The 20,611-nt window shown below is 44.0% G+C and overlaps 1 protein-coding gene across 1 annotated transcript; it reads left to right on the top strand.

The window, feature by feature from the left end:
- The first annotated feature begins 3,421 nt into the window (after positions 1–3,421).
- Positions 3,422–20,611, top strand: CMBL (carboxymethylenebutenolidase homolog). The gene is made up of 6 exons (XM_090276230.1): positions 3,422–3,610; positions 10,586–10,819; positions 13,686–13,793; positions 14,547–14,689; positions 18,746–18,837; positions 20,217–20,611. Exons 2-6 carry the CDS (start codon positions 10,605–10,607, stop codon positions 20,394–20,396), a joined length of 738 nt encoding a protein of 245 aa, XP_090132356.1. The 5' UTR covers positions 3,422–3,610; positions 10,586–10,604; the 3' UTR covers positions 20,397–20,611.

Here is a 20,611-nt window from a genome sequence, read left to right on the forward strand (position 1 = left end):
TTGTACCTGACACTCCTTCAGCTGAACCTATAACATAAAATCATGTAAGGTTGACAGTGACATGACCTGTATACATTTTCTAGTTCAATTGGTCCTAAACTTGGTCCATCATAAGAGTCATCAGGGGAGCTTTTTTGAAATACAGATTCTCCAGTGCCACCCCTGAAGATTGTGGTTCAGTGGGTCGGAGCCTGGTACATCCGAGATTACAGGTTCCCCAGGTGGTTTTGATGATCAACTGAGTGAGTCTACTAGTCATGGTGATTCTGGTCTAGTGGCTCTCAAAGTGTGGTCCTTGGACCAGAAGCATCAGTATCAGCACCTGGAATCTTGTTGGACATGCAGATTCCTGGGGTCCACCCTAAGCATCCTGAACCAGAGACTCTGGTAGGGGCCTAGCACTCTGTGGTTTAATGAGACCTCCAGTGGACTCTAATGCATGTTTAAGTTTGGGAACCAAATCTTGTCTAATCTTTCATTTTGTAGTTAAGGAAACTGAATCCAAACAGAAGGGATATTTCTTGGGGTTAACAAAATTGGTGGGGCTAGGAGCATCTACTCATCAAGCTCTGGTGTGAAAGTGTTAACAGAATGAGAGTCTCCAAATTTCCCCAGAGCCTGCAGTTGGGGGATGAAGTAAGGGGGCAGCTTTCCAGATGCCTTTGCATATCTATGGCTGGTAGCTAGTGTCTTAGTTATGCAAATGGCTTTGGTTCTTCCAAGGCCCCAAGAAGATGGGAGGGATCTTGACTGAGGTATGGTGAAGAAAGAGCATACAGGGCCTGCGCAAGATTCTGTGAATGGTCAGAACCGGTTACCACGCCCACTGTGTCACAGCCACAGTCAGGGATTTAAAAATAAGGTGGCAGCCATTTTTGCGGAGGGAGGTAGAGAGATCCACATGGTTTGCAAGGAGGTAGAAAGAGAGCAACATGTGGTTTTAGAAAGAAAGAGATCCATGTGGCTTTGAAAGGGCAGAGAGAGAACCATGTGTGATCCAGTGCAACACGGCACATGTTTTCCTGGACTGTCATATGGAGGCTGATGACATTGTACCCCAGATCCTGAAGGAGAGAGCTGACAGATAAGGGATGAGGAACTTCTGGGCATGTTTTTGGCTTACAGACTTTTGGGGAGCAAGGGAAGTGCTGGGTCCCGTGGGGGAACAGGGCTCTGAGCTGAAGTGCTCACTGCCCTCCCCAGGTTGGAATATTGTAAATGAAGACCTGCTTTCCTCAACAATAGTTGTTGGGTTTTAGGCCCTGGCTGGTTTAGCTCAGTGGATTGAGCGTCGGCCTGCGAGCTAAGTGTCGCTGGTTCGATCTTCCAGTCAGGGCACATCAGAGAAGGAAAACTCTGACTCCAAAAAACCTCCGCTGCCTTGCGGCATACCTCTTCAGGGGAAAGGCTAAGGGAGTAAACCCCGACAGAAAATCCGGAGCCGGAGTCCCTAAGGCGGTTTGACGTTGTAGTCAACACCGGCAACTCCTGCGGCGCACCTGAACCCAAGCTGTATCGACTCCGTCTTTCCCTTGGACCCTTCAGCTGCGAAGAGAGGGGGGGTCTGCTGCATGGGCAACAGCAGACCCTCCATATTACCCTGCCCAGGCTCTGTAGCTTCAGCTTCACTGGAGAGGACACTCCAGCGTCATCGCAAGATGTCGATTCAACACGGGAGGAGACAGATACCATGTCACTCCCGAGTCGGACTGCACAGCCATTCTCGGCGGTGCAGATAGACTCTTAAGAAGCTACACCATCGTCTCTCGAGACGGACGGCTGCCGACGACGACGACGAGTTGTTGGGTTTTACACCAGGGTACCACATGAAAGAACCCTCTTTCGCTCTGTAACAAAAGGGGATAATACTTACAGCTTCTATCTTGAGAAAACTCAGATTACTATATATGTGAAAACAAGGCTCATCAACTAGAAGATGTTACTTGATCCTGTCAACATAAGAATGTCCAAACCTGTAGAAAATTTTTATGAGTTTATTTTAGTCAAACTGATGACATTCTGGAAAGCAAAATCTCAAATGCTCCAGAGAATGACAGTTTTGCAGCTTCTTTTATGCATTTGAAATTAAGGAGGGAATGTGAGGAAGATTACTTAGAAGTAGTAAAAAAGTAAGGCGGTGGTTGGATTACAGGAGAGTTAACAAGATTATATCCTCTTGAGGGTTAATACCCGCTTTGAGGAGTATTACTTCTGGTATTTCAAAGGTATGTTAACCCGGATGCGCAAGAACAACAGACACAGCTGACTTAAAACCTTCCACTAGCCCAGAGTGGTGTGGGCATCATCCCGCAAAGGTCCCTGTTTCAATTTCTCGTCAGGGCATATGTCTAGGTGGGGGGCACACACAAGAGGCAACTGATCCATCGATGTTTCTCTCTTGCATGGATGTTTCCCTCCCTCCTTTTCTCCCTCCCATCCCCTCTATCTAAACAAACGAACAAACAAACAAAAACCTTTCATTAAAGTTATAGATCTGGGGCAGACCTTAAAAACTCAGAGACTGAAAGTAACCACATACGATGGTCTGATCATAAATTCCTAACTAAAAGGGGCTCATGGTAGGGAATCATGTCCTAGGCCTATCATTTCCTTGACAAACATCTATCTTTACTTTAAGTGGGCCGGTCTGTTGTCTTTATGCATCTGAAATAAAATATCTTAAATGTCAGAGTAATCTTTCCCAGACCCATTGAAGGCACAACAGCCAGCACCAGAGCAGGGGGCCACAGAACTCCGCGTGTTTATTTTGCTGCCCTCATACCATCTCTGTGTGTTGTAAATGTTATTAATGAATCCTGTACCCAGCTGAGTAAAAGAAGTGTGTTTCTCCATTGTTTTTATCCAATCCCAGACATTTGCCCACTTTGCTTTTCTCCTGCCCTCTTAATCTACCACCAATGGATTTTATGGAACCCTCCTTATGTCTACTTCTTTTATTCTAATGTACAAAAATTAGCAGCAAAACTGCTAATCTCCGGAGCATTTTCTCAATCCCCTTGAGATTTCATTTCCCAGTAATTGTCCCAGTTTGGCTCAAATAAACTCATAAAAATTTTCTACAGGTTTGGAGGTTTCTTACAAAGACAGTTATCACTTTAGTCAGATGAGCAGACAAAATTGGAGTGGGGGTGGGGTTGGGGAGGGCAAGTACAAATATGTAATAATTTATTTTTAAGAATAGCTTAATTTTGATTTACAACGCAGAAGTGACAGGTCTTAGGAGCCAGGCACAACGTCTTCCTTCTCCAAGTCTCCTTCCCTCCCTCCTTCCCTCCCTCTCACCCTCCCTCTCTCCCTCTCTCTCTGCTTCCTCCCTTCTCACCTCCCTCGCTCCTCCCAACGGGTTTCTTCCCCTCCCCACGGCCGCAGCCCGGCCGCCCCGCCTTCCCCGGGTGCTTGGAATCCCGGACTGTCACTGGCCCGCAGAGATCCCGCCGCCCCGGTCACCGCGTCCACTTCCGCCCGGGAAGGAGCCGCCTCCCACTCAGCTCGCCTCTGACCGTGGCTCCGGGCTCAGCGGGTCTGCGGCGCTGCCCCCTCCCGGTGTCGCCCCCTCTGCGCAGTATACGGTTTCCAGACGGCGGAAGAGGTACGTGCGCTTCCCGGCACAGAACCGCGCCCAGAGCTTCGCTCCGCTCTAAATCGCTCTGGTGTTTGCAAGAGGCAAAGAAGGTCTTTGCCATGTGCACAGGTGGTGAGCCTGTCGAAGTCCATTTTCAAAACCTGACTTTTATCAAAGCAGTACATTGTCACTGCAGGAAGGCAACCCCTGCCATTCCACCTGGGCAAGTTTTCCTGTATTGTTTAGCCATACATTTTTAAAATAGTTGAAATCATACTGTATATAAACTTGTGTTCATTTTCCCCCCCAAAGTCTTGTCAGAAGCCTTTCCTTCGGGCTATTGAGTACTCTTTGTAACTATTTTCCAACAGTTCAACATTTTGGTTGTATAGTTTTTACTACTAATATAAAGCTATGGGGAAACAAGCATATTTGCATCAAGATCATTGTCTACATTTGGCAGTATTTTTTAAAGGGTGGATATTAAGAGAGGAGGCACTGTGTGTAGGAGTGTGACGTCCCGGTTGTTGGGTACTTGCTGCCCAGAAAGACTGCTCAGTACACACCCACAGCCATATGGGTCGTGAGGCAGAAGTGTCGCCTTGCCCAGGCCTTGCTAACATTGGGTACTGGCATTTAGGTTTCTTGCTGATGGAAAATGCCACCTGTCGCCTTCAAAGCCCATTTAAAATAAGGTGGTCATTTAGTGAGCCCTGCGGGAATCAGGGGAAATCCTATCTAGGCTTGAAGCAGCCCAAGGGAAAGTCAAAGACAGCCAAGTGATTGGCGCGTTCCCAGGTCAGCGTGTGCTCATCACGTCTAGCTTTCTACTTAATACTGTCCCGACCTTGTACCCCATAGAAAATACAAGCGTGATTGCTGAAAAATAAAGAATTGGAGGAGTTGACGTTCTTAGAATTATCCAAGGAGAAGTCGGACCCTGTCTTCCCCTGCAAGAGTGAAAATTGGTTTCCAGGCACGTTTCTACAGTGTTTACCCAGTAAAGGGAAAAATGCAGAGCCTTCCTGGTAGCCACCGCCCTTCCTGTATTATCTTTCAGGGTTGCTTTTGTGGTGCTTTTTGTGGTTTCTATTTCTAAATCTCCAAAGCTTCCAGAAATTGATTCCCAGACTTCTTTGCGTTTTACAGCCCCATCTCTGCCAATCCTCTTTGCTCCTCAAAACCTGTTTTCTACGTTTCTGGTGGAGATCTTTATTGCGTTGGGAAGTATGACTTCCGAGTTCTTTAAATCCTTGAGGGTGTGAAAGTAGGAACAACATACTTGCTCGCCCGTACTTTATTACCCATTTCTTGCCCTTCTGACTTCCGGTGAGAAAAAGGGAGCATTGTTCAATTATATTGTTAGAAGATATTTTTTAGTGTAAGGTAAAAAGTCATGACTCTCATATAGATTTAAACATGAACAGTGTTAAAGGTGCTGTTTTATTCATTAAAGAGGGAATCAGGCAGATATTATAACTGGTTCAGAAAAGAAGTCAAGAAGCACAAATTTACCTAGAGTAGAGGACAGCCTCAGGAAGGTACACCTTAGCAGAGGAGCGGCAACTGGCAGCTTCTTGGGATTTGGAGATCAAACATGCACCAGTGATCTCCATGGGTCTTGACTTGTAATTTTAGAGGCACCTGCTGTGTGAAGCAGGGCTGGAGGCTGTTCAGGAAAAAAACTATCCATTCATGATACTTGTTAAAGAACATCAGGGCAGACCTTAATCAGGACCATTACAATAGTTGTAGGGACCACCACAATGGGATTTTAAAGTAAAAAAGAGATTGGGCTCAATTCTGAATATGAGAAAAATTGGAGGTTTATAGCCTAAGAGCAGAGCAGGGGGTCAGTGGATGTAAAATTACTAAGGAAGCTTCGGGGTTAAGGGAATCCAGCTCACTTGACTTGACAGGATTTTGGCAGAAGACAAACCAAGATTGATCAGACGTCACCTGGGGGATGGTGGATGGTGGATGGTGAGGATATGGGTCGGACAGGGAGAGTGGGGGATTCTGCTAAACTGACTTAGCAGGATTCTTACTAAAACTGAAAATGCAGAGATGAACTTGGAAGCCCCAAATTCAAAGCTGAGTTGAGAAGAGGGTTCAGGGGAGTTTGATCAAGGAGAAAATCATTGTCAGGGACCATCAGTCTGTAGGGGAGTGGAATTTGCAGTCATTCACACATATGTGGCATCTTGCATGAATGTTATGGGGTAATCACAGGCATTAGTGGTGAATTTAGTGTGGCACTGCCAAAGAATGCGCCCACCAGGATGTCCTCTGCAGGAGCATATCTTGGCTAACCCTGGTGCCATCAAGAGACCTTCACCAGTGGGGACCAAAGATCTGACTTCAGGGTGGCCAGAATGTGTTGCCAAACACACTTGCCGTGATAAAGAAAAGCCATTCTGGACACACATTTTATGAGGGCCCCACCATGCATGTCAGACCTACAGTTCCATTCCCTTCTAAGAGGAAACTGAAACCTTACCACTCAAAATGAACAACTCTATAAAGGACATGTGGTGGAATCTGTCTCAATGCAAAGATATCCATGATCCACAACACACCCTTTTGGGTTGTTTGATTCTAGCACTGTTCATTATATTTGAACAATTTTACAATTCTTTAAAAAACATGGGTCACTGATAGATTTGTAAATTCTGCCCTGTCTCAGTTTGTAATTCATCTCAATATTCCTTTACCCCACATACACTTGTGCTCTTTTCTTTTTTCTTTTGAACAGTTGTAACATCTGTCTCATTTCTTCCTATCGAGTAAAATAAAATTCTTAACATATTCATTTCTACATCTATGTGAGGGTCATGGTGTTACTTTTTTCTGTAAGTTATCTTTTAACAAATGTGCCATTTAGGAGGAAAGAGCCAAAATGCTGAAAGGTATATTTTGCACGTAGAAAATTTCCACACAGTATAGTCAGTCAGTAAAGTGTCAAGGGTCAAGGGTATGTTCCCTGAGGCTCTCACCCCACTAGGGGGTACAGTCTGAAGAAGCTGCCCTGTCCACTGAGACTTTGGCCCTAGTCACACAGGCTGCTGTGCCACATGAAGGATCTGGCAGGAACCCAGCCTTCCACGCACAGCACACCCAGACCTCTCCTGTCCACCACCCCTTCCTGCAGGAGAATAACTTTTGCAGGATCAGTCCAGAGAGTGGGTCTCCAGGCTGTAAACACTCCTTTTGGGAAGTGGATATCAACTGAAGATCAAGTTAAAAGGTTCAGATTTAGGGCTAATGTGGAATGACCAGGATTTTCTGTGGTCTCTGCGTCCTCGGGACAGCCCAGGTAAGAAATCAGCCCAAGGCTTCTGTTCTCAATAGCAGTGCAGTGGGCGTAAAATTCACTGCTACTGATATTGGACTGTTCTGGCTTCTCTTACTAATGATAGTTTTATTATGTAGTTTATGAACACAAAACAATGGGAAGTGGAGTCAAGTGTCCTTTGATCAAATGGCTAGCTCTTCTCCTTCAAATTTAGTTAATGTTATTTCTAGTTATGAACACTTAGAATGTTCTGGAAAGTACACGACATAATATAGCTGACACCCATTTCACAAGGCCTAGATTTTAAAAAATTTTCCATTTTTTCCTGTGTACTTCAAATCAAAACTTCTTAAGGAAATAAAATATAACAAATACAATTAAAGCCAATAAGCTCCTTCCCCTGCCAATAACCTGTCTGATGATCCTGTGTTTTAGCCTGCCTTAAGACAACAGAAATCTATTCTCAAGAATTTACTCAGTTTTGTCCCTGGCCAGTTGGCTCAGTTGGTTGGAGCATTGTCTCCTATACCAAGAGGTTGTGGGTTCCATCCCTGATCGGGGTGCATACGGGAGGCAATAGATCAATGTTTCTCTCTCTCACGTTGATGTTTCTCTTTCTCTCTCTCTCTCCCCCTCTTCTCCTTCCGCCCTCCCTTCTTCTCTTTCTACAATCAGTAAGCATATCCTTGGGTGAGGATTTAAAAAATAATTTAAGCCTGAAGTCCTAAATGAAGGTGTTGGTAGGACCATGCTCTTCCTCAAACCTTTGAAGGAGAATCCTTCCTTGCCTCTCTGTTTCTGGCAGTTGCTGGCTGTCCTTTGTGTTCCTTGGTTTATAGATGTATCACTTCAACCACTGTCTCTATCTCCTCTCCAGTGTGTCTGTCTCTATATCCAAATTTCTTTCTTCTGATAGGAACAGCAGTCATTAATTAGATTAGCACCCACCCTTATTCAGGATGACCTCATCTTGATTACCCTTTGCGAAGACCCTATTTCTGAATAAGGTCCCATTCACAGGTTCCAGGGTTAGGACTTGACCTCTATTTTGGGGGAGACAGAATTCAACCCACAACAATGAATGAATCACAGTTTATCCTGTTCTCCTTCTGATGGTCAATTAGATTGCTTCTAATTTTTGCCATCATGTCTATGCTATCAAGAATTCTATCAAGAATATACTTCCATACCCACCCCACACGTGTGCATGGGTGCACACACATGCACATGTGAACTTCTCTAGGGAATACACTGAGTGGCGGGATTTCTGGGTTGCAGAGAGTCTTCGTCATTGCTAGAGCTTGCCAGATATATCTGCAGTTTGTGTCAGTTTACATTCCATGGGCACTGTCTCTTGGTGTTAACAGATTTATTGACCCTCTGCAAAATGTAAAGTGGTATGTTATTAATGTTCTTCGTATACTTTACTTAAATACTAGTGACCTTGAGTATCTTTTAATATTATTCAGGTGTTCCCTTTTGTGAATTGCCTTTTCATATCATTGGAGCATATTTTTTTTCTATTGGGGTTGTCTTTTTCTTCTTGACTTATAAGAATTCTTCATATATTTTATCTAGATATGAAATCTTTTGCCTTGAGAATAATATCTTCTCCTGGTTTGTATCTTATCTTCTTCTTTTAAAAGCTTTTATTTATTTATTCTTAGAAAGAGAAGAAGGGAGGGAGAGAGGCAGAGAAACATTGACGTGCAAGAGAAACATCAATTGTCCGCCCCTCGCATGACCCTAACCAGGGCCCTGGCCCCCAACCCAGGCACTTGCCCTGACTGGAAACTGGACCATCAGTTTGAGGGCTGACACTCAACCCATTGAGCCACACCATCAGGGCTGTATCTTGTCTTCTGGCTTTGTTTGTGGAGGTTTCTATCATATAACTTTTTTAATTTCAAAGAAATTAAATATTTTTTTTTGTTGAGGAAAATCTTAAGCATATTTAAAATAGAGAGCCCTGGATGGTGTGGCTTAGTTGGTTGTGTGCCACTTGGCAAACTGAGAGGTCTGGGGTTCGGTTCCTGGGAAGGGCACATGCCTGGGCTGTGGTTTTGGTCTCCACTTGGGACAAGTGTAGGAGGCAACCTTGATTGACGTTTCTCACATTGCTGTTTCTCTCCCTTTCTTTCTCCAGTCCTTCCCCTTTCTCTGGAATCAGTGAAAGAAAAAAAAATTATTTCAATAATAAAAAAAATAAAAGTAGAGAGACTAGTACAAAGGATGCTCCCAAACTCACCACCCAGTTCCAACATTGTGACACAGGAACACACCCTCCCACTGTCACCAACCCCTGAAGCAAATCCCAGACATCTGGGGACATCTTTGGAGTCAGCGTTCTCAGGTTCTCCTTTTTAACGGTGCCTCAACATTGAAAAACTCAATTTGTGTGCCTCTAATAGTGAATTTAATCTATTTCTATTTATTTGGGTCTATTTCAGCCTTTCTCCCTCTGTAGTTTATAGGTTTTAATTTTTTTCTTTTTCTTTCCTGCTTTCTGTTTGTTTGGTCAAACTTATTAGGTCCCTTCCTCATTTCTCCCCAGGCTGTCACCATACTTTCTCTTGATTATTGTTTGTGTGGGGCGCTTCATAGTGAGTTCCTTTTCAGTGGGTTGTGTTTTTGGTCTGGATTGTGAAATTCTCGCTGTAAAGCAGATTTGCATTTGCTTCTGCTGGGTGCTCAGGGCCAATTGTTTTGTTAATTTCTCAGCTCAGGTTTTGCTATTTGGAAAGGACCTTGTAAGCTGTGGGGATGATTCCTTTTTATCCCCTTCCCCGGCTTCCTGACCATATTCCTAGTCCTGGTTGGCAGTTTTCCTTTTTTGTTGTTGTTTGTTTTTCATCTCCACTAACTCTGGACCTTTGAGAATTCTTAACGTTTTGGGGAGAGGCCTCAGTGGCAAATCCCATCTCATGGGGTCCCAAGGCCTCGCTGGACTCAGAATCCAGGCTGTGTTAGGGGTGGTCCTGAGTCTGGCCTGTCTCCTGCCTCACTGGGTTCCATCGGCGTCTGCTCCCGCCATCCTGACCCTGGTTTCAGTTTCCTCTCTAGTCCTGGCTTGGATGCTGTTTCCCTTTTCCTACGAGCTTCAGCATTTTCTGTTTTTAATATTTTTAAAGATATTTATTTATTTTTAGAAAGAGGAGGAGAGAGGGAGGAAGAGAGGGAGAGAAACATCAGTGTGTGGTTGCCTCTTGCGCACCCCCAACTGGGGACCTGGCTCACAACCCAGGCATGTGCCCTGACTGGGAATCGAACTGGTGACCCTTTGGTTCTCAGGCCGGGCTCAATCCACTGAGCCACACCAGCCACAGCTTTTGTTTTTATTTGATGGTTACATTCACTCTTGTATTTCTAGTGTTAGCAGTGGGAATGGAGTGTTATTATCTCCAATCTGTGGTGTTGCCAAAACCAGCAGTCATCACTGATTCTTCCCCCCAGAAAATACATATTAAAAGTGTGCCTAATAGATACTATACGTATTAAAGATATGTGAGAACACATTAAGCTAATATAATCTTGTTTCCTATAATGCCTTCAGATGGACCAAATATCATCATTAATTTCTTCAATGAGTACACTAGGAGTAGAGTTAAAATAAATATTTTTCTGTAATCTTGTTTTTAGTTTATTTACTGTTCATAATCTTCAGATTTGCACCGTTCAGAATATAAGGCCTGTTTCTCTTTCTGTAGCCCGACTTAAATATCTCCAATGGCTAACGAAGCTCATCCTTGCCCCTGTGACATTGGCCATAAGATAGAGTATGGAGGGATGGGGCATGAAGTTCAAGTTGAGCACATCAAAGCTTATGTCACCAGATGTCCTGTTGATGCTGGCAAAGCCGTGATTGTCATTCAAGATATATACGGCTGGCAGTTGCCCAATACCAGATACATAGCTGACATGATTGCCGGAAATGGATACACGTGCGTATAAAGTTCCATTCCTTTGCTTAAACCCATGTAAATTTCTGTGATCTCTATTTTGTTCCCTTCAGGGAAAACAAAACCCAAATCAGAAAACCCTGACTGAATTCGAATGTACGTTATCTGCTGGGGAATGGGAAATGTCGTATGAAAATTAAACACCCACCTGCTGTCCAGTGGAAGCCACCTGCTCCCAGCCCAATCCAGGGGCTTCAGGTCTTCCTAGGAGTGCCCTCAATGTGGGGCCCTGCCTGACACAGGTACAGGTACACGTGTCCTTGGGCAGATCTCGCCAGCTCTGAAATGGACCCATTCATTACCTGGCCCTTGAAGCACGTCAGCCTCAAGTCAGATTTCACTGGCAAGTCTCCACAGGAACTGTCGTGGCCTTGTCTGAGCGAGACTGGGTTCCAGAACAGCACAGCGAGATCGCCTCATCTCCCAAAGGTTATTTATGCCTTTGTCCCTTCACGTGGCGAAAGCCATCACCTGCTTGTTTTTCTTTCACCTGCCCTGGTGTTGGTAACAGCTTCAGTAAAGCGCGGAGAATAGAAACCATTCCTTCCCCTCCAGCTTCAGAAAGCATTAAACCCAGCAAGCCCCAAGTTTAGAGTACATACCCCCTCTTTCCTTTGTTTTCTCCAAAAAAGAAGCTGGAAATCAAAGGGTGCACCTTCCCTGGTTGCCTAAGAAGAGGACCCCCTGCAGAGGGATGCAAATTTAGTGTTTACCGAAAAGAGGACTTTCACTTGGATTTTCCCTTTTAATGCCCTCAATTTCTTTTTAGGGATGAGGTAATTTAACTTCCCAGCGGCAAGCCCGATAACAAAACAAAAACAAAACAACAAAACAACAAGACAGCCAGCCCCGATTGCCTCTGGCTAAGTCAGCCCCTGCTGCTAAGGCTGTGACAAGGCTATTGTCCTCAATCCTCCCAACCACCCCTCCAGGGGCGGTGCTGTCATTGTTTTCACTTTGCCGATTAGGAAACTGAGGCGCGATGACAGAGGCGGAGTTGCCTCAGGTCACCCTGCAGCCGCCAGCAGATTAAATGGGATTGCGGCTTCTGCGGTTTCAGGTAGTTCCTTTAGCTGACATCAAAACAGCAAGGTCGCCTGTGATTTACAAAGCCCTTTCACACTTGTAGGACTCATTTTACCCTGTGAGCTTGGGCGGTGCGGGGTGCAGTCCCTCTCAGGAAGAAATGAGGCTAACAGTAGTTAATGACTTAAGAATGGGGGGCAGAGGATGCAGTGCTGGGACTGGAATTTACATTCTTGTGACCCAAATCTCAGTGTTCCTTTTGCCCCTGCAGGAGGAACTGTGTTCTCCTATCCATGGCAATGACCCTTTATTTTAGGAAACAGGTCTCTGGTCTGGTCAGCATTGGCCTCACCTTCCTGGATTGACTTGCATGGAATATGGTGAAAGGGAGCAGAATAGGCTGCCCCCCAGCATGCCACTTCGGCATGTGAGTTGTTTTGAGCTGAAGGCAATCAAGGTGCAGCAGACTCAAGAAACACTTTGACCTTTCCCTTAACGACCTGAAAAAATTTAGAGAGGGAACCCGGTCCAGAAAGAGAACTATGTCAGAGGTAACTTTTACCTGAATGACCTACCTGTATGGCAGGACAGACCTCTGATTGCCAAACATCTGCTCTTCTTCTCATCCTGTGACTTTGTGTTCCCTTTGAAGCCCCAGACCCCTAACCCGGTCTTTAGCTCAGGATGGCATAGAAGCCTCAATTGCCTCACTGTCTTTGGGTCTTCTATTTTTATGGGGCTCCCCTATGTATGAAATTGTTGATGTAAGAAATGTTCAAATTTGTAGATAATTTTTACGAGTTTATTTGAGCCAAACTGAAGACATGCCGGGGAGCAAGAGCTAAATGCTTCCGAGAATAACACTTCTGTAGCTTCTTTTATGCATTTGGAATTAAGGGAACATTCCATGGATGTGTGAGAAACAAGGTAGGAATAGAAATACAGGAGTGTTAAGGAGATTATGTACTCTCTTGATGGTGGTTATGCTTATTTCAAAGGTGTGTTAACCTAGCGGCACAGAAACAATGGACAGGGCTTGCTTAAGGCAAAGAAAAATGTTTTCCTAAAAAATTGTATGCCTGGGATGTGACTACCCACCATGACCTGTCTAGGTAGGAATTTATAATCAGATCACCCTGTGGGGTTGCTTTCTATAGAACCCCTTTTTTTATCCACAGAATTGAATTTATTTTTTATCTGTTCATTGTCTTACATTGATTTAGTTACTAGATCAGCTAAAGAACCTAAAAGGGAAGGAAGGAAATTTTTTCTGCCCCTACAATCGACATGGACTCAGGCAAGCGGGCTGTTCTCCCGCTGTGGCCCCTTTTAGAACCCTCATTAAACCACACCATCCGGGCAGGAAATTGTGCCCTGTTGGCATATGGGTGGAGCCAGGGAAAATTGCTTGGTCACAGTGACTGGACATGTTAACCAGGTGTGCCCTTCTGACCTGAGGCTAATGTGAAAGGCCAGCTGAGAGGTTTGGGGACAGGAGGAATCCTGTTAGCCACCTTGCTCTGGGCTCTCACTGACGGGTCCCCTTGTTTTGTGGGGTGTGTGCACTGCTAAGTAGCCTTGTCATTTTAGATGGGCTGGGCTATGAGCAGGCTGCCAGAGGCCATGCACCTTTGGTTGTGACATCCGAGATGGTCTGGCCTAGTGCCACTTGGCCTCTTTGCTGTGATCAAAATTGGCTCTTGTGGCCATGACTTTTCCTGTGAGTGAGAATCACCAACATAGCAAGTTTTTAAATGAATGTAAGCAAATATCAAATCCCAACAGCAACACACTAACATCAATCAATGTCCCTAATTTATAGAACCATCGTTCCAGACTTCTTTTTAGGGCAAGAGCCATGGCACCCCTCTGGGGACTGGTCCACCTTTCCAGAGTGGCTGAAAACAAGAAATTCCAGGAAGATCGATAAGTAAGTTGTGGGCGGGTGTGGCCATGTTTGTGGTATACCCCAGGGCACAAGGGAGAGCAGAGTCCAGAGTTGAAGGGAGAGGTAGGCTGGACCTCACTGTTCAAGACCTGGATGGCCATGTCCTTTGAATTAAGTACATTGCTTCTAGCTGAAAATGTCTTCTGAGTTGTTCCAAATAACCAATTTGCAAATGAAATATTTGGAAGACAAAGGCCATTGTCCTTGGTCCCTCAGGGTTTAAACAGTCCTGGTGGCTTTCCAACTCTTGCTCTGCTCTTTGGGTACAGGAGACGACAAATGATGCAGAGTGAGGTGTTAGGGGGAATGAAAGTTGGGGGAGCTGCCTAGTTGTGGCTGGTGCCTGTGAAGAGGGGGGGCTGGGGTGCTGGGCAGGGGCAAATCTTTGGGTCAGGTCCTAGAGCCACATGGTGGCCTTTGGCCTGTTTGCTGAGGCTGGGGAGGCTGTTGCACAGCTTCTAGCTGGGAAGTGGGCCGGTCAGATTGGCTGGTCTTTTGGAAAGAGCTGCCTGCAGCGCTGTCAGGTGGTTGAGGAGCTGGACTTGGCAGGGAGACTTCCCAGGAGAGGCGTCACTCATCACAGGGGCAGGAGGTGGTGAGGACGGAACTCCGCAAGTAAGACTTTCAGAACCTCAAGGAACAGCTGTTGAGAGAGCCATGTTACCTGTCCGGCATCCTTCCCAAGGCCTCACAAAATACCTCTTGACCCTTGGATAACTTTTCTTTCTGTTCTAGAGAGGTTGATGCTGTCTTGAGGTACCTGAAACAACAGTGTAATGCCCAGAAAATCGGCATCGTGGGATTCTGCTGGGGAGGCGTTGCTGTCCATCACTTGATGATGAAATACCCAGAATTCAGGGCAGGGGTGTCCGTCTACGGTAAATCTGCCTTGTACAGATTCACAATGTGAAAACAGAAGGATTCGTGGGTGACCAGAACCATGAGCCTCTTCCCAAGCTAAGGGTCCCAAGGGTAATATAAAATCCAATAGTCATGAAATTGGCTTTAAAAATCTGAAAGTTGAGGTGGGGGTTTGTAATGCCGTAACCAGAGGATATCAGTGGGAGTAGGGAAACCTTGGTCCCAACAATGTTACTTTGGGAAAGTCACCTAACCTTATATCTCAGTTTCTTCACTTAGGATGAAGGGGATAACATTTATTTCTGTGATAATGGTTAATATCAAGCATTATTTTCATGAAGAATAGCTTCGCAAAGATTTTTCCAAGATACAAATTATTCTCAATTGTATGCATGTGTGTGCATGCACACGCATACACACAGCACACTCTATAAAGAAGGAAAGAAAAGGAAAACCTGCTCTAAAATGTAAATAGCCATATAAACATGTCAGCTCAAGCAATCCAAAGATATCATAGCACTGATAAGAAAATTATTATATCTGTGTGTAGAAATGGCATACTAAGTTCATGATATCTGAGTGGGGGTGGCAAATAAACTCAGAATCATCTTCTGGAGGGCTGGCCCCTTGTAGCACAGGCTTCCTCCACTAGGTGAGTGTTTTAGGAATCCATCTATTTCAATGTACCAGCTGGAATTGTGAGAAGCTGCATTCAGCTTCAGTGAAAATCTTTTTGCACTTCCGGCCAAGATGGAGGTGTAGGTAGACATGCTTTGCCTCCATCCACAACCATAAGAAGAAATACAGCTGCCTCAAAACTAAAAACAATCAGAACTATCAGAAAATGGAACTGCATGGAAGTCCAACAAACAAAGATATAAAGAAGTAATACTCATCCAAATGGGTAGGAGGGGTGGAGCCAGGGCGGAGAGGTTGCAGAGTGGTGGTGGCAGCAAAGCAGTGGCTGTAGCTGGCTGGGCAGAAAGCACAGTCACACATTTTAAAAGTCAGGAGGAACACGTGGGGAGCGATCCCAGCCCCAGACCAGACCACGAGGCTCACGGTTCCAGTGCCAGGGAAAATAAAACCTCATTGCTTCTGGCTGTGAACCAGTGGGGGTTTGGGTCGCGGAAGAAACTGCTGTTCTCTCAGCAGAGTACATTTGTTTAGAGGACCCCCATGGTCCTAGAGCATCTTCAAACCCATCCACTCTGGGAACCATGGCCAGGGCAACAGCTATAGAGGTGCCAGTCCCACACGGGAAGCAGAAATACCTGGAAAAGGGACAAGTGCTGAGCAAGCGGCATTGTTCCCTCTCAGACCGCTCACCCACATAAAGCACCACAATGTGGTGAAATGGGTCACCCCACACTGATGAGTACCTAAGGCTCGCCCCTTAAAACGTCACAGGTGTGACAGCTCTACCTAAGACAGGGAGGCAAACACAGGAGCCTGTCAAGATGAGGAGACAGAGAAGTATGGCCCCAGAAATAGAACAGATCAAGGTTCCGGTGGGAGAACTGAGCGACAAGGAGATAACCTAACATATGTAGAGTTCAAAACACTGGTGATAATGATTCTCATAGAGTTGACAGACAAGCATGACAAATGCATAAGGGAAGAAATGAAGGCTATGCTAACTGAAAAGAAGGAAAATCCACACAAAATCAATGATGAAGGGAAGGAAGCCGGGGTTCAAAGCAACAATTTTGAGCTTAAGGAAGAAGTAAGTAGTCAACCAGTACAGGATGAAGAAACAAGAATTGAAAAAAAGTGAAGAGTGGCTTAGGAACCTTTGGGACAACTTTAAACGTACCAACATCTGAATCATAGGGGTGTCAGAAGGAGAAGAGGAAGAGCAAGAAATTGAAAACTTATGTGAAAAAATAATGAAGGAAAATTTCCCTAATTTGGCAAAGGAAATAGACATACAAGTCCAGGAAACACAGAGAGTCCCAAACAAGCTAGACCCAAAGAGGACCACACCAAGACACATCATAATTAAAATGCCAAAGGTTAAAGATAAAGAGAACATCTTAAAAGCAGCAGGAGAAGAGTTACCTACAAAGGGGTTCCTATAAGACTATCAGTGATTTCTCAAAAGAAACTTTGTAGGCAAGAAGGGGCTGGCAATAAGTATTCAAAGGGATGAAAAGCAAGGACCTGCAACCGAGATTACTCTATCTAGCAAAGCTATCATTTAGAACAGAAGGGCCAATACAGTTCTTCCTAGACAAGGTAAAGCTAAAGGAGTTCATCACCAGCAAGCCCTTATTATATGAAGTGTTAAAGGGACTTATTTAAGAAAAAGAAGATAAAAACTATGAACAATAAAATAACAACAAACTCACAACTATCAACAACAAGCTAAAAAGTAAAAACAAAAACACAACCAAAATAGGAACAGAATCACAGGTATGGGTATTATTTGGAAGGTTATCAACTGGGAGGAGGAAGAGGGAGAAATGGGGAAATGGTGCAGGGATTAAGACGCATAATTGGTAGGTACAGAATAGACAAGGGGATTTTAAGAATAGTATAGGAAAGGGTGAAGCCAAAGAACTTACATGCACGACCCACGGACATGGACTAAGAGGGGGAGATTATTGGAGGGAAGGGGGTACTAGGTGGAGGGGAGCAAAGGTAAAAGAATTGGGACAACTGTAACAGCATAATCAATAAAATACACTTAAATATTTTTTGAAGACTCAACATGTTTGCCCATTTCATAATGGGTGATTTATAAGCGCACCTGCCCACATCTTCCTAAGTGTTCTGCAGTTTTTGACCAAAAACACCATGACCCCCCTGATCCCACCCTCCTTATTCACTCGATCTCGCCCCTAGCGATTTCTTCTTGCTTCCCTGGATGGAAAAAAATCCTCAAAATGAAACGTTTTGCCTATGTGGATGAGGGGAAACAAAAAAACGGCAGAAGCACTAAAAGGCATTAAAATCAACGAGTTCAAAAACTGTTTTGAGCAGCGGGGAAAAAAAAATCTTGATAGGTGTATTGCATCAAATGGAGAGTACTTTGAAGGTGACTGTAGTTTAAAAATGTAAGAATAAATACAGAATATTTAATAAAGATTTTTTTTTTTTTTTTTTGGTCCCCTCTCATAGAAGCATTCAGCCACACACACAAAAAGTTAAAAATTTGGCCTTCTTTCATAATATATATTTATCATACAACTGTATGATACTAATGTTCTTATTTGGCTTTATGGTTCCTCACTATGGTATTTTCACTTACTTTTAGCATTAGAAAAATCCCTTTAAGTATTTACTAAACGAAAGGAATAAATTTCCGGTTGTCATTGGGTTGCTAGAACATGCAGTCTTTTGTACGAATTAGCAAAAGGTGCTCCTACTTGGATGGCTCTTTGGCGCCCCCTTCTGGCTACTGTTGTGCAGTGCACAAGCTGCGGAGCGTGGCAGGACGCCAAGGCCCAGGGGCATCAAATCGCTGTCCAGCCATTATGTAGTGGGGCAGGGAGCGGGGCCATTTTTCCTGTGGCTCCCTGCTTCGTAGAGAGAATTTATAGGTGAAAGGAGGCTCTGAGTTACCTCCTCTTAGTTTCGCTGTGCTGCCAACAGGAAATGGGGGGAAAAAGCCACCCATTTATTTCTCCCACCTACTGACTAGGTCTCAGGCTCCCCTGTGGAGTCCTCCCACAGGAGGCTGCAGACTACTGCTTGAGTTTAGTGAGAATCCCTCACCTTTGGTATCTGATCAAATCCTCATCCCCCATCCCCTGTATCTTGTCACTAGGCCTACCTTCAGAAGGAATCCTGCCAAGCTGTCTGGCCAGAAATGCCCTGTTTCCTCTTAGTTTTCCATCCATCCACCGCCCCACACCCTGGTCCTTGGCCATAAATCCCCCGTAGATAAGCTTCTCCTTGAGACTAATTTTATAGGGCAGCCTACCGCTGTGGAACTGCTTTAAAAAAAAAAAAAAAAAAATCCCAAAAGCACATACTTTACTCTGAAGAATGAAAGAAAAGCCCCGTAGTTTTCTGTGACATCTGTATGTATAGAAATCATACCTCGTGTCGTTGTCCCCCTACTGCAGGCATCGTCAAGGATTCTGAAGACGTGTGTAGCTTGAAGAACCCCACTTTGTTCATTTTTGCTGAAAACGATGCTGTGATTCCTCTTGAGCAAGTAAGTTGGCATTTTTTCCTCTTTGCATTTCTGTATTTAATAACACGATTTGACAATTTGGGGGCAACATACTAAAGGGTTCATTTGTTGCTTCAAGTATTTTTCAGCATTTTAAAAAATTTAAACTTTATTTTTAACATTAAATTTTTCAAAAAGATTTTATTTATTTTTAGAGAGAGGAGAAGGGAGGGAGAGGGAGAGAAGCATCGATGTGCAAGAGAAACATCAATCAGCTGCCTCTCATAGGCCCCCAACTGGGACCTGGCCTGCAACCCAGGCGTGTGCCCAGACCTGGAATCAAACCAGTGATCTTTTGGTTCATAGGCCAGCACTTAATACACTGAGCCACACCAGCCAGGGCTAAAAAAAATTTTTTTTAATCCTCACCTGAGGATATGTTTATTGATTTTGAGAGAGAGAGAGAGAGAGAGAGAGAGAGAGAGAGAGAGAGAGAGAGAGAGAGAGAGAGAGAGATCAATTGGCTGCCTCCTGACTGGGGATCGAAGCCGCAACCTTTTGGTGAACGAATGGGCGATGCTCCAACCAACAGCCACCTGGCCAGGGACATCATTAAGTTTTAAAACTGGATTTCATTGGGGACTTAGAGTGGGATTGTAATACTCACAAAAGTGCTCTTGGTGTGACCCAGTTACTGGGTGTAGATGAGGCCCTGTCTCCTGTACCCACATGTGTCATCCTCGAGTTGATAAGGAAAATGCAAAAGAAAACTGTGGTTTAAAAGCAGTCATTTAGAAATTATTGTTATTCATAACCAATACTTTGTTAATATAAATTTCAAATATTTTGTACTTGAATATATTGAATAAATATATTGAATATTATGTATTTGAACACATTAATTGTATATTGGATATTATATTATATAGAATATGTTATATAAGATATATTAATACAGCCCTGGCTGATGTGGCTCAGTTGGTTGGAGCATCGTCCCCTAATTGAAAGGTTCGATCCCCAGCCGGGCATGTACGATCCCTGTTCCAGGCCTGTACGGGGGTAACCAATCAATGCTTTTCTCTAGCATCAGTGTTTCTCTCTCTCCCTTCCTCTCTCTTTAAGAGCAATAAAAAAATATCCTCGGGTGAGAATTAAAAAAAAAATATATATATATGTATATGTAAAATACAATTTTAAATAGTTGATGTATAATTTTTATATTGCCCTGAATTCGCTCCTTTCCCAGAGGTAAGTACTGTGTGGGTTATAACATGAAAAGTAAAAAATTCATTATGGCTAAGGAACCCAAGTTAAAGCATTGATGTTAAGTCTCTTTAATGAGCATTCACAGAAGATTTAGAGATTGGAAAATATTACTAGAAGATTAAAATCATTTCATTGTGAAAATCTTTGCATACCAGGTCTCTTTGCTGACCCAGAAGTTGAAAGAACACTGCAAAGTGGAATATCAAATTAAAACATTTTCTGGGCAAACTCACGGGTTCGTGCATCGAAAGAGAGAAGATTGTTCACCTGAAGAGAAGCCCTATGTTGATGAAGCAAGAAGGAATTTACTCGAATGGCTGAACAAGTATGTTTAGGAGTGGCCAGTGCATACTTTTCTCAAGGTAGCTTTTGTCTGGAAAGGGGCTTTGAAATACTTAGATCATTTGATTTAATTTCCACTTTGTATAAAATAAATCAAGGAATCTTGAAATTCATTATTTCACTTGAAACACGAATTCAATAGAAAATGTTAATGTATGAAATAACTCATTTTTTAACATGTACCTAAATAAAAACTAAAAAAATGTTA

Source organism: Furipterus horrens, unplaced genomic scaffold, assembly GCF_987537825.1.
Source record: "Furipterus horrens unplaced genomic scaffold, mFurHor1.1.pri manual_scaffold_5, whole genome shotgun sequence".
Lineage (NCBI taxonomy): Eukaryota > Metazoa > Chordata > Mammalia > Chiroptera > Furipteridae > Furipterus > Furipterus horrens.